This window comes from Electrona antarctica (genome assembly GCF_951216825.1).
Source record: "Electrona antarctica genome assembly, chromosome: 10".
NCBI lineage: Eukaryota > Metazoa > Chordata > Actinopteri > Myctophiformes > Myctophidae > Electrona > Electrona antarctica.
Window position 1 is genome coordinate 36222510 of NC_136791.1, and position 18126 is coordinate 36240635.

Here is an 18126-nt window from a genome sequence, read left to right on the forward strand (position 1 = left end):
ATTATTTTGGTTTACAACCATAGCTATACGTATCTAATATTTGAGTCTGTGCAAACAGCCCACTAGGGGGTGCATCCAACACGTTTGCACAGCTTTTTGAAAACCTTATACCCATACCTAACACCACACCAAAATTCAAAAACTAGTCACCAAGAGCCAAATTATGGTGATTTATTACGAGTTCGCCCCCAGCTGCCACCATTGTCCATACAAAATATGACTGCAAAAGTTTAAAAAAAAGAAACAAAAACAAATTGCTGTTTAGCTCTTGCCTATACGTATTTGAAAATATTATAGTGATGTCTAACTCATAGGATAGGACCACAATGGAAAAGTCCCCAGGACTTTTTTGTGTTATCCTTTTAGCTCAAATGTCTGACTGTACAGTATACATTGTGCTGTTTACATACAGTATCTGTCTAATAAAGTATTCAATCAATCAATCAATCAATCAATCAATCAATCAATCACTCAAAGATAATATTGAATATGTTATAACAAAATCCAGTTTGGTGAATACAAACAACAAACAATACAAACAAGCAAACAAATACAAACAATTCTTATGCATAATGTCCACAATAGTGCAGTATTTAATGAAAATGTTTAGCTAAATAAGACAGCACTGAATTATTATGTAATGATTTTGGATGTTGATTGCTGTGCTTGTTAAATTCTAAGAATAGCTATGTTGGTCAGTGTAGGTAGTGTATGTGAATTATGCTAGGATGGCTCATGGTAAAGCAAGGTTAAGCAATTAAAATTTAGATTGGTTTTCAAGATAGTCAAAGGGGCTCTGCAATACCTTAAAAATGAATATTTGGGGCAGAGGTTCACTTCTTTTTTTTCAACAATGTATTTATTTTCCTTTTTACACACAAATGACAATACAAATATACAAAAAAACAACAATGAACATTACAAGACAATTACTGATATAAAGAAAGCAAAACAACAATAACCAAAAAAATAAAAAACAGCACCACTCCTCTTCAGCTCCATCCATTAAATGTGACAAATTATTGTTCTTAATATAACTTGTAAAACGCAGAGGTTCACTTTGGCATCCAGGGAGTGTGTGTGTGCATAGTTTGGCAGCTTCTTCAGACCTGTAATCAAAACAGAGATGCCAGAAGATTTTTGCCAGGTGCTTGAAAATGAAAAGCGCCTTGACTTATGATATTTTCTTGTTTTTTAAGTAAGCCTACTGAGTTAACTAGGGTTATGTTAAAAGGGTTATCAGTTATGCCTTGTTGCACTATACTAGATACTTGTGTTTGTATAGCCAATATAGTTCAAATGTTAACACAATGGCAGCTACTCTGTTCCTCTCATTTCACCAAAACACAAATTATGTTGCCTGGAATACAGAATATGGATGCCATCATGCCGGCTGCTTTTTAGATAATCATACTAGTAAAAAGAAAAAAGAAGACTCAAACAAGGGTCCCCAGGACCCCAGTCCCCACGCCGAATTACAGACAAATTCTACCACTGAGTGAATAGAGCATGCCTGCTTTCTCACTGGTTAAATACAATTTTAACCTAAGGGCATGGTCCTATCCAACCACAGGATCTACATTCCTGGGGAGTAGTTTGGTAAGTTATATTGCATTAACCTACTCTGTCTACCATAGAGTGGTCAGAATTTGGAATGTAGGCTACACTATAAAAAGTATTGCAAAAAAGATTGCCAATCTTCATTGACAATATGGCAAACCATAATGTTTTAGACTAGTGAATAAAATATTTTTGTTTCTAATCTGTTTGCTAGAGTATGTTAATAAACTAGAATAAGTGCTCCTCGGAGCACAGGTCTCCGCCAGGTCAGGTAGATGATTGTGGCCTCCTGGTGTCAATGTGAAAAGGATGCCATGTCTTCTTAAGCCTTTCATGGCAATCGGACGCTGCATTCATGATTTGAGGCATTTTGTTCCAAAATGTGTTTTGCAAAAGTCATATAACAGGCCAATGTGAAAAGGGTGCATTTGTTCCCCAGGAATGTACGTACAAAATTGCACGGAAATCGCACGCTGCGTTCATGATTTAAGGCATTTTGTTCAAAACAGACCAATCCTGCAAACTTTGAAAGCCGAACGGCGAACAGTGTCACCTGTGAGGTCCAGTAGAACTACTCAGCTTTCTCAATGGCCTGCAGTCTTCAATGTCTTGCGTGAGCAGTGTAAGCTGGTGAGTGTGTGATCCCCCGGAAACCGGCCTGTTCCCTTTACACACTATGGTCCTGGGTGTGCATTCGGGACCACTTTGCAGATGTTGTGGAAGTGTGAATGCTGCGTACCGTTCACCCAACCGTACCGTACAATTACTGTTCACCCAACCGTTCCCGGGACCGCGTGGGACCGAAGTGTACTCGGATATGGATCGATGCAATGTGAAAGCATTGAATACAATTGAATGAAGTTCAGTCAGACAACTCACGAATAGATTTACCAATATTTATTACAGAATGAGTAATGAGTGTGCATATGATATTTGACCCGGTGGTGCTGGGGTGGTGGTGGGAAAAAACATCACATACAACCAGGGACCATATGCAGAGGAAGGCAGGAAGAGCATGCAGACTGGTGAGCTTAAGTAGCCCGCCCAATTGGTCAGCTGACTGCCGCATCGGCGAATGACGTGAGGGACTTGCACACACTTGTACACCCACATAGTAATGCAGCATGTTAACCCCTTGAGTATAGTATGTGCCTTTGAGCATGGCATGAACCCCCTTGAGGTTGTCTGAATGAACTAACTCCGCAAGCTACGTCTCATTGTACTTGGGTGCAGAAGAATCAAGGCCAATGTGAATCATGGCCAACGGGGACCAGGCAACCGTATTCGGGAACAGTTTGAATCAAACGGACTCAGTGTGAATCCCCTATTAGACTTAGGCCTTTATTTCTAATCTATTAATTGATAAGGGGTGATTTCGGTGATAAGCTTAGACTTTTTATATAGGCCAGTTACAAATTGCCATAGGATCGATAGATCGATAGGCTGGATAAAGTGGAAGACAAAATCAATGACCTAGAAAATCAATGGAAAGGACAAGCTATTTGAAAAAAGATGGGCTCTCTATCTTTTAAATAAATAATATATATTTTTGAATGAATTGTGTATTTGTATGAATTGCATAGAACTCTGTACAAAATTAGAGGTGCACTATCGGTATTTCACATGGAAATGTGAAATGGGCTGTGGGGAAACCTGAGGAGATGTCAACCCAGTCCCAACCTCTCCATCTTGCACTTCTGAGTGGGACCCCATCCTGTCAATACTCTGCCTATGTCACAAACTATAATCATGACGCCCACTCACTCAGACAACTTAATCTGCCCATGCGGTGACATCACGTGCAAATGTATGAGCACAGGGTGATACTGTATATGTGCCATCTAAAAATAGATGTATACCTATTTGACAGTGCATAATTGCCTTGAGATTAATGAGCGTCAACAAGCACAAGCTGGAAACACGCACGCACGCACGCACGCACGCACACACACACACACACACACACACACACACACACACACACACACACACACACACCAGCAGTACTTATGCTAATCTCACACTTCATATCGCACACACCATATCTGTAACTTTCATTAGCTCTCTCAAGAGCCCGCGGGCCGCCAGTTGAATAATACCCCTGATGTAGTTTATGCACTATCCAGGTGAGGTGACTACTAGCACTCCTTAATAGAACCTTGTAGGCTTGTATTTTTAGTAGCTGACCATATCCTATAGTATCCCTACACTTGAGTCTTGACCTGACTCAGAACTGTTTCTGTTTGTCCATCATGTCCAAGGCAAGGGTCCTTAGGAGGAGCTGAAAAATTGGAGGCAATGAATGACAGGGTAAAGGCTCGCCCCCGCCACCCTCTGTCTTTCTGTACCTCAAACACTCCCCAGAGTCCTTTGAGGCTATATGAGACTGCATGAGATTCCCCTCCCATCAGCTACTAAAGATAGGCCTCTGAACCATCTGCAAGAATAATTTTGCTCTCTTAAATATCCCCATCAGCACTTTATGCCAGCCAACAGATTTCTCCCCTCCCCACCACCACCACTGACTGAAACTCTTATACCTCACACCCTCCTCCCCTCCCCGTGGCTGCCTGTTACCCCCCACACTACCCCCCTCTCCCCACCCTGTGGAAGATCAGCCATCCAAGCAAAGGGTGGGTTTTTGCACTCCCTGGGATCTGGGTCTAGCCATAGGGTCAGTGGCACCGTGGGATTTGTATTAATACTGTGATCGAGATCACAAACCTTTAGACTCAGGTCTCCGATTCTGCCTTTGGTATTTATAGGTCCATTTCTCTCACCAGGATTACACCAAAAACTCGGTGAGTGGATCTGCAACCCATCAGTGTGTCTCAGTGATTTTACTAACCATCAGATCGCTTGGAATCTAACCAAAAGGCTATTGGGGAAAGGTAATACTGTGTTACAGCCTTTGGACATACAGTATTGTTATCTGCTGGATAGGAACTGTGCAACTGCCCTTGGGAATTACAAGTAATGGAAGAGGATCTGAAAGAGTTGATGACTCAGTGAAGCAAGTTGTTTACTTATTCATTTTGTGGACTATAAAGGATTTTTGATGCTGTCAACCAGTGCAGCAAAATGGTGCTATATTGAAGCTCCTTTCCTCCTTTGAGAGTTCCTCAGTAAGTCTTAAAATGACCAGAGGAATGGGAGAATGTGCTGACCACTCCCCATGCAGCGAAGATTTATAAGGAGTTACCAAACCCTGGCTTGAATTCTAGACGGAGTGAGGGAGGGGAGCGGGGGGGACAGCTTCTGATTATTTTAGGAAGATGAAAAATCACCGTCACTCTAACATGAACTAACCTAAATCCTAACTGAAAGATTTAGAGAGATTCAGAAATTCCATTAGAGTTTTTGACAACTGCGTGCATTGTGTCCTTATGAGTTGTGTCAAGCCCATCTGATAGGCCATGCACTGGCGCTAAAATGTCTTGGCTGAAAATGGCATTTAAAAATAGCTACAGTGGATTGAGTTACAGCCAGTAGATGTGATGTGATGTTTTGCCAATTGACAGGGCCTTTAAGATACTCCTTCGAGCTGAAGGCTCAATGGTCATGTGGGTAGATAGGACTCAGTGTGATATAAACAGGTGAGGTAATCCCCTAACTGTAACCTCAAAACATGGGCACCTACAAATATCTTCCAGATTCATTATTATAATCATTAGGTTTGTGTTCTGCCCATGACAGGTCCATGACTTGTCTTTTTCAGCAATAGCTTTGAATTCATAACGTTAGGTGCAAGCTTGAGGTAGCTGCACGCCACTAGCCTGGCTAATAAGCCAGACTCAAATCACACTGTCGTGTGGTATTTGAGTCTGGAGATGCTGTGTATGGATCTTGTTTCCCAGGGGGCGGGTTCAAACATTTTCTCTTTGACGCAATTGGTCAGAGCTACTGTCAGTCAAAGGTCTCAACCATTGAACGTCACTGTACCAAAGCCCGCCCATATTGCATACCGTGTCCCGATTGGCCACACCAGTTCTCTGGTGTAGGAAATGGGCGTACAATTGAGCCTCTCCAGACCGTAATCCGCCGGCAGGCAATTTTTTAGCACGCCACAGCCATTTTGTTGTTACATGATTGAATGAGGAAGGAATGATATACTGTATGTTTTCCATTTTTCCTTGCCATCCAAAACTGCATAGCAGTCAGCATAGGAAGATCAGAATATCACCCAACTGTATTTATGATTCAAAAGTCTGAATGTTACTGTAGTTGAGCTGCTATGTTTACATGCACTGAGTGTGTGTACAGTATCTGATGTCTCCAAGCCAAACTCAAGTGTATGGGCTATATGCTTCAGTCAGACCAGACATCTGTTTGGCTGGAGAATGTAGAGAATCTGAGGGCACTGACATATGCCTTGAACTTGAAAAATGATCTAGGGGGGGATGATGCTGTCTGCCTGATCATGTCCTTCTAGGTTTGTGTTCTGTAATTTAAATTCAAGGATGGATGGGTAACACTTTGGTGGAATGGTTTCCACAATCTCACTTTTTTTTGTACCGATTTCAGACAAACCTGGGACTAGAATGTTCCAGTAGGGGAAGTTGAATTGAACTAGAAAATAGAATGGAAATAGAAAGAATTGAACAGATGCCAATGTTTTCATTCACTCAATAAATTCATAAACTCAATAGTTGACTTGAACTGAAGACTCATTTTATCAACTCTTTTTGATCGTATGTTAACATTTGAACTATTATGTTTTTTCACAGCAGTGGCAAAAACTCATAAATAGAAAACCATAACGGAATTGTTATTGTGTCACAATCTCATCTCTTATCTTTTTTCTAGATTTTGATAATAGAATCCCGTGAATACTATTTTATGGTGCATTTTCAGATTAACATGGATGAACTGTAGGATATATTTTGGTAGTTTTTATCTGGTCAGGTCACAAACACTGCATATCACGTGTCAACAATATTCTATTTTTCTCCTTCTCTCTAGAGATGCCTCTGGGAACGCCTGCACCGCAAAACAAGCGGAAAAAGCCCTCGAAAATCGTTACTGACCTATCCCTTATAAGTCAGGATGGTAAGGCTTAGGTACTTACCTCTTAAACACATGTGCACATGTTAGAATAATATTCTACAACAAAATGTCTGCAAACCAGTAAAAATAGCATAATAGATAATTTGTGTGTTTAAGTAAACTAGAGAGACAAAGTAATGAGCATGCACTGTGGGTGTCAAAAAACAATACTCACCTCAGCATGAGCCCTTTAATATCATCATCATCATCATCATTGTCAAATCTAAATATGAACCTGAGGTTGTTGGTTAAGAAACATCCTGAAGCATGCATCCTAATAAGTAACAGTAATAGCCTCTAGCCTGTGATATAACCTGGCAACCAGGAAAATGCGCGATTGCGCGTGTACCTTCACTGTACATGCTTTGTTCACTAGCAAATTTTAAATTATATATTTCTGTCTGTCCATTGAAATGTGGTAATATCATGATATCCGATTACTGAATTAAAGAACCTTTGTTTATTATTGCATAAGACAAATACATTTCTTGTTCACCAGAATCAGAGCCAGAGGAGTTGGACCTGGGAATAAAGGTCAGGACTCCCAAAGACATCATGCTGGAAGAGCTGTCCCTCCAGAAGAACCGTGGCTCAAAGATGTTTAAGATGAGACAAATCAGGGTGGAGAAGTTCATCTATGAGAACAACCCAGACCTTTTCAGCAGTGAGTCTATGGTAAGAACCTTAGACTTGAATGAAAAATATTTATGGAAGAACATTATCAGGGTTCCTGAAATGTATGCAGTGAACGTCTTATGAGTCTGAGGAGTATTGTATTATGGTAGGAATCTTACAGATCAAGATCCAATCCAGTGAATCACTAAATTGTCGTTTTTGTTTAACTGTGCAACCTTTTCAATTTCAGTGTATTTGATGTGTTTGACACAGCTGTGTTTGGGTCTCCTTTTCCAAATTCACTGATCCATTGTGATATAACCTTGTTAGCCTACATCCATTCACAATCAATCAACGTAATACATATGCATCCATAGAAACACAGGGTTTATGGTATCCAACCCACAAACTGACAAATGCTTTGCCTATTGTCTGTGAGCTCCAACTTGGCCAAGGGAATCCATTTACTAGATCTATCAATGCATTATGCCCAATGTGCCAAAGGCAGAGCCATATCACAAGAAACTAGAAAAAGTGCCCCTCGGGGCTCAGGTCTCCACCAGGCCAGGTCAGGTATAATAGGCCAATGTGAAAAGGGTGCCATTTATTCTTACGCCTTTGATGGCAATTGGATGATTTGAGGCATTTCGTTCCAAAAATGTGTTTTGCAAAGATCCACCTGTTGGTGGCGCTATAACAGGCCAATGTGAAAAGGGTGGGATATATTCCTCAGCCTAGTAGGAAAGTGCGTGAAAGATTTCACGTAAATTGCGTTCATGATCCGACAGATCCGACTTGAGCACATGACTATAGAGATAGTGTGTGATCTGGAGTAATATAAAAAAAAATGTTTTACAAATGTCGGCCTCCTGGTAGCGCTATAACAAGCCGTTCTGGAAAATTTGGGGCAGAGGTTCATTGTTGGCATCCAGGGAGTGTGTGTGCAAAGTTTGGCATCGACCGGGTTAACAGTGCCGGAAATTAGCTGTACACAGACGGATGGACACACACACACACACACACAGACACACAGACACACGGACGGACGGACGGACGGACGGAGTGCAAAACATACTCTCCCCATGCCTTCAGCTGGTGGAGACAAATATGAAATATGAACAAAGAGATTTGTAGAAAAACACTAGACTATTATTAACCAATAACATCAACCTTTTTTTCCTGGCTGTTGGAAACATAAAACTATTAATTAAAACGGAATTTGACACAAAACCAGCAAAATATCAAGCAAAGTCATTTTTATTATGTGAAAAACATGAAGTTCATGTTTCAAAAGAAAATGGTAGTGTGTAAATTAACTTTTAATATCAAGTGCTGATAAATTGTGTTGCACGCTGTATTTTCCCTCTGGCATACCTGGCAAGCAGTTCCCCTGTTCTGATAACTGTTTGTTTCAGGAGAACTTCCAGAAGTTTGTGCCCAGTCTTGGAGGTCAGATGATGGACATCGGGGGGAACCTTCTGTGCACTGCTGGTGGAGCCGGAGGACTAGGAGGGGCTCCTGTGGTCCCACCAAAGCCTGGAAGTAAAGGAGCAGGCGCTGGGTTGGCCGGAGGGGCAGGAGGGCCAGGGGGGGCAGGGGGGGCAGGAGCAGCAGGAGGGGTCAGTGGGGCAGGTGGAGTAACAGGTTCAGGAGGTCCTGGTGGGCATGGTGGAAGTGGAGCTGGAGGCGAGTGGACTCCACTTAAAGGTAAGTCATCTGTTTACTTTGGCAGGAACGGTGTTATTTCAAATCATGTTTTAAAAGATGTATAGTATTCTGTTGTCTGGTCAACTTGCAATCAAGGTTCACAGGGCAACAAGACTATATATAGTAGGCTAATTGTCACACTTTATTTGTGTAATTATTATTTATTTTTTCTAGTTCAAATTGTAGCAACCATTCATTTGATCCGAATAGGCATGATCTGGAGAGATCACTCCAGAAGTACACTTTAGTTTAAGTACCAGGTCTTATTACTTAACTTAAGACCTGGAGGCGTGATCAAGGCCATTTGGCCACTCAGAATAGCCAAATGGCATTGACCACGCCTCCAGGTCTTAAGTTAAGTCATAAGACCTGGTACTTTAGACACGCATAATACTGCCAATGATTATGTGTCCTAAAAATGGGTCCATTATTCACTGTCAATGCAGAAGCTATAGGATCTGTCTGTTGATGTCATCATAACTGCAGTCTTGCCTCTTTGTTCTTTCAGCTACAAATTCAAACTCAGCTATAAACCACATTGTTTATTTGAAGTTTGTGTTAGGGTGAAGTTTACATTTAACCAACTGATATTCTGTCCATAGATATATCTGTAGAATTTACTTCCTGCTTATTATTATTAACATTTATGGGATGATGCACAGGTGGTGGAGGGACAGAGCTTCATGTGATTAAGATGTACATGTCTCCCTGGGAGAAGGCCATGAAGGGTGATGAGGCTCTGACAGCTACTCTTAAAACTGCAATGAGTATCCCTGATGCTAAAGCGGATCTGTGCCAGTACAAAAGTTTCAACAGGTATTTACTTCCGCACAAAAATGACCCTGTAGATCTGCTAAGTATTTGAAATAAAATAAAAACATATATTTAAAAATAAAAACTTGAAATGTTTATGTTTATTAAGTTTGCCTAAAATGACATGCTCAAAATAGGGACACCAGGTTGAAAGTGTTTATTTATTATTAATGTCCATTCCTCTGTTAGGACTGCCATGCCTTTTGGAGGCTACGAGAAAGCCAACCAGCTCCTGAAATTCCAGCTGCCAGACATCGAGGCAAGCAAAGAGCCTGAGGAGCCCACGGTGTACCAGAGTGAAACTCGCGGTCGGCCTTCCTTCAACCGCACTCCTATTGGTTGGGTGGGAAACAACGAGCATAACGGCATCCACATGGAGACAGACGCCATGCCCTTCGATGGCGAGACCGACGAGCTGTGATGACCACATATAATGATTCATTTATACGCCGTACTAGATCCTTCGGCGAGCAACACATCTTACGACGAAGTATAAATCAGGCTTAACTGTGATACATGTACACGACAATAGAAGAGCTTAAAGTTCTGTCAGATAACTATAGGCTGCTGTTGAGATAAAGGAGATAAAGCTATCAATGTGGATGACAGACTGTGCATGAAACAAACCAAAAACAAATTGTCCCAATATTGTGCTTTTGTGAAGGAAAGTGAAAAAAAAAAAAGTATGAGAGATTTAGGCTGTCGTTTTTTTTGTCTTCATGCAGTCTTGATGACTTTTTGATTGATTGATTGAAATATGTATTAACAGTTTGCAGAATTACAGTACATTTCAAGCACAAACTCAATACAAAGACTGTTAACTGTGAGTGGACGACCCAATTAAGCATTACACTTGTTTACAAGAGGGTCCACCTTGTTCAACTGTTATTTATCAATGACTTTTTTGTTGTTGTTAAGGCCTTTTGACACTGGTGACCTTTGTACCCTTATGACTGTGACTGTACAGTACACCCCTCTTCAGAATGCCTATTATGACCTTTTGCAGAATGACAGGCAATGTTTTCAATTCAACTGAAACTTTACTGACTGGTACATTAGTACACTGTATCACCCAGTTCTTCCACAATAAACTATTTCAAATTGTTGTATTCCTATTCCTATTCCTATTCCTAATTGTATGGCTGACTATAGACTATATACTGTGTGTACTGTACGTGCGTGCGTGCGTGCGTGTGTGTGTGTGTGTGTGTGTGTGTAAGGGGGGCGAGAGAGAGAGAGTTTTCTGAATATAGGAAAAGAGCATCATTTCTGTGGTAAGTTGCTTGGTGGTGGTAGCCTATACATTTCTGTACACCACTACTCATCTAAAAAGGCAGCAAGGTGCACAGTACACAGGACACGACAGGACACAGACCGCTTCAAGACTATACTTTCAAGATCTTTGGCCTTCAATAGAGGATCACACTCAAGCACACGTCAACCCACACAAACTAAGGTAGGCTATCTGGCCTTACAACCCAGATACCTCTAGCTAGCTTAGATCACCTTCCAAAACACACAAGTTAGACATTCCGGTTTAAGTTGTAATTGGACACCACTGTGGCGGGTCTTAATCTTTAAATCCTAGCCTTTGAATAAAAGTCCTTTCCTTTAGTAGTATTCTATATCCAAAAAATCACACCCGTGTGAACTGAGTGGTGTAAGGTCTTATATAGACTGATCAGCTGTGGTCTGACGTAATGTCTGACGTAATGAAATCACACCCGGGTGAACTGGGTGACCGTAGCAACCATGCTCATTTTTTGAGCACAGACAGACAGACAGACAGACACGTAAACTAACAAGGAGTTAGGAGTGGTTTACACCACTCAAAAATCCCTTCTATATAGAAGAAGTTCTATCCTTGTCTCCCTTTGCTTCACATATTGTGCCACGTGCCCATATCACAGTAAAGAGCGTGCAGTCGATGTAATGGCTTTTCAGGCTTGCTATACTGTTGCTATTGTTCTTGCTGCTAATTCATTTAATGTTATCATATATATTAACATAAAATAGGCTTACAATTATTATGACTACAATAAAGTAGGCTTGGATATAGCAGAACAATGGTGAGGACGATGTGTTGGGATCCTTTTTGAAGGTGCACATGTCATCCTCCCACCTTGCCTATCTGGCCCTTTTTGAAACAGGCTCCTCTCCACTCTCCCTACACACCACTCGGAGTTATAAATAATAGAGACAGCACCGGAATTCCCATCCACTTGCAATGAGTGTTGATTGGAAATTATTGGAAACTAACTGATAAACATCCTCTTAGCAAACTTTTCAAACTGTTAATAAAGTATTCAACCAATGCTTGAATACTTTAATAACAGTTTTCTAAGGCCCAAACCACACCGCTGCAACTCCTTGCAACTCCTTGCAACAAAACAAACCACACCAATGCAACTCGATCCTTGCAACATGCCATTTGGAATAATGGTTGCAAGAAGTCGCAAGGAGTTGTATGTTGCAAGGAGTTGCATGGCGACCCTGTGGTGTGGTTAGGTTAGGGCTTTAGAGGATGTTTAATCCTAGCATTTCCAATCATTTCCAAACAACACTCAATGCAAGTGGATGGGAGGGGACTTGCTGTGTATATTATTTACAACACAGTGTTGTGAACTTATGATTCAATACCGCCACCATCTGGTGGAGTCAGGTTAACAGTAACTCACTTAATAAAGAAAATGTGACAGTGCAAATGAAAAACAGGGTTGTCCCACTCACTTTATAATGGAGCATGATATTTGTCTCCACCAGGCCGAAGGCATGGGGAGAGAGTATGTTTTGCACTCCGTCCGTGTGTGTGTCCGTGTGTGTGTGTGTGTGTCCGTCCTTCCGTCCGTCTGTTACCAGCTAATCTCCGGCACCGTTAACCCGGTCGATGCCAAACTTTGCACACACACTCCCTGGATGCCAACGATGAACCTCTGCCCCACATTTTCCAGAACGGCCTGTTATAGCACCACCATGAGGCAGCTTTTCACATTTTTTACCTAAAACTGCACCGATCTGCGTGAAACGTTGCATGCACACTCCCTAGAGGCCAAGGACAAACCGTTGACCTGCATTTTCCACATCTGCCTTTTATAGCGCCACCAGGAGGCCGGCTTTTGTAAAACACATTTTTTGATATTACTCCTCCAGATTCTGTCCAAAAATCTCACAAATCGTTACACACTATCTCTATAGTCATGTGCTCAAGTTGTATCTGTCCTATATTTCATTTTCCATCCTATAATGGCTATAATTGGCTTTCAAAGTTTGCAAGATCGTTTTGAACAAAAGCCTCAAATCATGAACGCAGCGTGCAATTTACGTGAAATCTTTCACACATTTTCTTACTAGGCTGAGGAATATATCCCACCCTTTTCACATTGGCCTGTTATAGCGCCACCAACAGGTTGATTTTTGCAAAACACATTTTTGGAACAAAATGCCTCAAATCATCCAATTGCCATCAAAGGCGTATGAAGAAATGGCACCCTTTTCACATTGGCCTATTATAGCACCACAAGGAGGCCACAACCTGACCTGCCCTGTTGGAGACCTGTGCCCCGAGGGGCACTTTTTCTAGTTTTGTCTTTGATGCCACTGTAGAATAAATAAAATAGCAGACATAGGTGACAGAATTTAAAAACACATTTTAATTGTTTCTCCAAGGTGTTATAGCCTATATCAGGGCTTTCTGTCCATATAGAATTACAATGATGTTTAGGTAAAGATTTTATTATTTCTATTGTATTCTTTATTCTGTTGTGGTGTGTTTGACTCTTTTAATATATTCTGTAGAGAATGTTCGGGTGCCTGTCTCCAGAAGAACACGCTTTGTTCAGGGGGCTATAACCTCCGCAGACTACAAGCAGAAACAGGTAACAGGTAACGCTAATTTAGAAATCAGCCAGCACTTTTGATTTTACAGAGGCAGTAGGAATCATTTGGGGGACAATTTGTGGATTCACAGCTCATAAAGTCAGTACAGTATAGTGCTGTAAGATTGTAACAGATTTTCCAGTCGATAGAATAGGCCAATATAAAATACTTTTTTATAGCCACTGTAATACTATAACAAATATTTTTTCATTGTCCAGGCTATCAATAAGCCAAGTGGACGAGGAAACGTTCTCTGTTTTTGCTCCAACACCAGGAGCCATGAATGAAGCTCAGGAAATTATTTATCAACGATCTGCAAAAATGATGTCTGATGAGTCTGCTCAAGAGCAAAAGCCAGGGATCCCTGGCTGATTAAAAATGCATTAGTTTAACACTCCAGCTCCTGGAGGTGGTATAGAAGGCTAGTAACTAAACCTTGTGCTACTATGTACAAAAGTAGTCCCTCTGATGGGTCATCAGTCTATTGATCTGAACATGTATGTGTGCACGTGCGTGCATTTGTTTCTTTTGCAGCAAGATCTGCAGCTAGTTTGGTGCCATCTACACTGCCACCATCACCATCGCAATATGTATCTCTCATTTATCAGTAATTTGTAAGATGTGTGTAGTTTTTTGTTGTTTTTTTGTTGTTTTGTTTGTGTGGCCCCAACCAAGTGTGAAATAATTTGCCCTGATGAAAAATTAAATGTATATTTCATACCTCCTGAACGGCAGAGGGCAGTGTTTTTAACACATGGATACACACTGTACATTGTGGGCACACGCTTGGTCGAACGTAATATCAATATAGTCACCCGTGACCTGTGTGCGTGAGCGACCAATATGGTACACACTACACAGACACCAGGAGGAGACGTACGGAAGATGACCCCTTGTCTCACAAAGTGGACACATTGGCCTATGAGTTTTCTCAGATTAAGGCCTTTCTGCTCAACCTGCAGCCTTGTGCTCCTCTCACCGATCTATGCTGCTGCTTATATGGGAACAATATGGGAACAATAATCATACTATGCTGATTATCAAGAGGAGGATGCCATGTTATTGCAGCCTCGGACTCCCTCCCTTACTTGAGGACCCAGAAGAAGAGCAAGGGGCGTACAATAAGTACAATAAGTACCATACAACTTCTTGACTTCAACTATTTAACCACCTATTTCTCATTATTTTTCTCCTTCTCTCTACCTGGACCACTGCTGACAGGTCAAGTACTTTGGACGAGACCCAACAGATGGCAGAATGAGGCTTTCCTGCAGCAACTGTCATCAAGACACTGAATGAGAAATAGAGCATCACCATGGGAACAGCCCAAGCCTGGGACCGAGGGTAGGAACAGCCAATAACCAAGCAACGAGCAGCTCTTTGTGATGAGACAAACAGGTGTTTAACCAAATTCTGACAATGGCTAGCCTAAAGGCCTATTCATAGTCTGGATTTACGGTGGTGAGGTGACCACTGGAGCTGTAATAACGTGGAGCGGTGGTGAGTAAAAACAGATAGAAGGGCTGGGGAGAGCGGTGGTTTGCTCTTCACCGCGGCTTAGTGACGTCATGTTGTAGTTGCGATGGTCACCTCACCACCGAAAATCAGACTATGAATAATGCTTAAACCTTCATTCACATGGATGGACACTGCCATGAAACTGTCGTGGTTGAATCCTGGCACAGCAGCAAATAAATCCAACAGTGCTCAGAGCACACCGAACTGGTCTTGAACAGGCTGGTGTATTCAGTGTATGTGGTGTATACAGAATTACAGTACATTTCAAGCAACACAAAAAACTGTCAACTGTGAGTGGATGACCCAATAAAGCATTACACTTGTCCACCTTGTTCAATTCATCATAACATTTAGAGACGTACAAATATACACAAAAACAGGAAATCATCATAGAGGGGGTAATAAGGGAAAAAACATATACAGTGAGGGGAAAAGGGGGTGGGTGGGGGATTCAGAAGATTTACCGATATTGCAATATCGCGATACTCCCTTTCACGATAAATATATCGATACACTGCCAGCAAATATTGAGATTTTATTAGGCTACACCATGCATGTGCTCTATGGATTCCCCCGGTTGCCAATGAATGCAATACTTCATGCCGCCTGTCCTGTCTCTGTCTGTGGTGGCTCTATTGAGATGAATGGGTGTACAGTATTACAGTACTAGGCCAGTTTGTTATGCACAAAATCTATTACATTTTACGTCATAGTGTCTGAGCAAATAGGCATAGTGTCTATTTTACGTCATGATGATGTACAATGATAAGAGAGCCCCTCACTTCACATGGGTGTGATTTTTCTTTTTCAGTTACAAAAGTCGTGATATAAATAACATTTCTTGCAATATATTGAGTATTGCAGGTATCGTGTAGTATGTTGCAGGGACTTACCCCAATCCAACCCTTGATGCTGGGTGCAAAACAGGGAGGCAGTGCCGCACTGGGTCCTATATTTTGGTCTCTGGTATGACCCAGCCGGGGATCGAACCCTGACCTTCTCGTCTCAGGGCAGACACTCTAACCATAAGGCATAGGAAACAGTAAATAAATCTGCCTTTTTGAGTGGTGTAAACCACTCCTACAACTGGCTTTTGTGTGCATAAAAAAATGACCATGGTTGCTATGTTCAAAATAATTTCTGACGTAATTAAATCACACCCGGGTGAACTGGATGACCGTAGCAACCGTGGTCATTTTCTCTGCGCAAAAACAGCCAGTTGTGAAATCACATCCAGGTGTGATTTCATTACGTCAGATCAGAGCTGATCAGGCTATATAATACCTTACCTTATATAATACCTCACATCGGACAAAAACTCCAGCTGAATCAACTTCATGGTCACAAATCATCACATCAGAAGACGACCCTACCTAGCCAAACGTCAGACCACAGCTGATCATGCTATATAAAACCTTACACCACTCAGTTCACACGGGTGTGATTTTTTTAGGAATACAAATAACCGTTTTAACTGATCGTTGTCAACATATTGTCACATTTGTTACACTGTGACAGCTCAGCTAAGACGTTACAAAACAAATGACATATCAATATAATAAATATAAATATAATAAAATCACACCTGTGTAATTGGTGTCTTACAACATCAATTACAACATAATGTTTGTTTAAGCAATGGGTGCTAATGTTTGTTTTAGTCATCAAAGCAAACATTACATTTCTCTTTATTGTCTATGGCGTTTTCTTAAACAAGCATCGTTGAAAAACAAACAATAAAGCTGTATATAGGAGCGCCCCTCAAAAATATAAACTAAACATACCTACATCACCCATACAATACAACATTATACACACATAGTACACATAGTTTGGTGCTTGCTTGACAGTCTGTAGATGGGTGAATAACTTACAAATAAAATAATGTTATTTATTTTCTATGTGTATTGTGTAATCTCTGCATCATTGTAAATGAGGGTCTCCCTCAATGATCTCTCCGAGAATTTAAAAATAAAACGTTGAACGAAAAATCCCATGTATGGAGTAGATCTACTCTGATGTCACAGTCTGGCCTGGACTCCAAATTTGGGCATGGCTAACACGGAACTCCATTTGGGTATAAAATCGACAGTGCATCTGTGCAAATTGCCGTTGTTAGGCAACCATCCCCAATGTCTATGTTGGCAATTATATTAAAGGGATATTTCAAAGTTAAATAAGTTGTGCTTTTGTCTTACATCTTACATTACATGTCTCACATGTGTAGGCCTAACTGTGATTAGGTCCCTTCATGACTTAACAATGGGATGTTATACAGTAGTGTAGTAGAGTAGTATAGCATATATTCTTGATTTTAGCTTGTATGCTGTGTTTGATTGATTCATTGATAGATTGAATTCTTAACAGTTTGCAAAAAAATAAAATAAACATAAGTACAGTTCAATACAACGTCTGCTTGTTTCCATTGGGGTACTTTATTTATATATAGGCTACTTATACATTGGTACACAAAATAACAGAATAATGTAATATTTTACACAATATGTAAATGTAACACATGAACAGTATTACAATTTGATACATATTGACAATGACAATATTGACAACTCAACAAAAAGGTACACTACTGCCCTCCTCGGGCCGGCTTCGTTTGCCCCGGGCCCTCATGAGACCCCGCATCGTATAGGGTACGTTTTTGCCCTTTTCAGTTATAAGAGAAATGTTGTTGGTCATATTTATTTTAAAGCATTTTGATTTGTATTCGAAAAATATTCAATTTGGCACAATTTTACACCAACACGAATGTTTTACAGACATTGCCAATGTAAAAAAAAAAAAACGTTTTACAACCCAAAATATTTAATAACTTTATAATAAATACAAATTTAAATTTAAATAATAAATAGTTTGGAACACCTGTGACCTGGGCCACCGGCCCTGGCCTGTAGCTCACCTATCAAGAGCATGCTCAAGTCTAGCCCCATATGTGCCCTCTCCCTACGCTCAGAGAGGGCACATATGGGGCTAGCT

The 18126-nt window shown here is 40.9% G+C and overlaps 2 protein-coding genes across 2 annotated transcripts in view; one reads left to right on the top strand and one right to left on the bottom strand.

Moving 5' to 3' along the window:
• hhat (hedgehog acyltransferase) overlaps positions 1-18126 on the bottom strand; it is a 428216-nt gene that overhangs the window by 153534 nt on the left and 256556 nt on the right. The gene's annotated exons all lie outside the window — the stretch shown is intronic.
• On the top strand, positions 4138-10403 carry myoz1a (myozenin 1a). The gene is made up of 6 exons (XM_079512565.1): positions 4138-4361; positions 6523-6609; positions 7106-7281; positions 8637-8928; positions 9591-9744; positions 9931-10403. The coding sequence occupies exons 2-6, from the start codon at positions 6525-6527 to the stop codon at positions 10160-10162; spliced, it is 939 nt and encodes a 312-aa protein (XP_079368691.1). The 5' UTR covers positions 4138-4361; positions 6523-6524; the 3' UTR covers positions 10163-10403.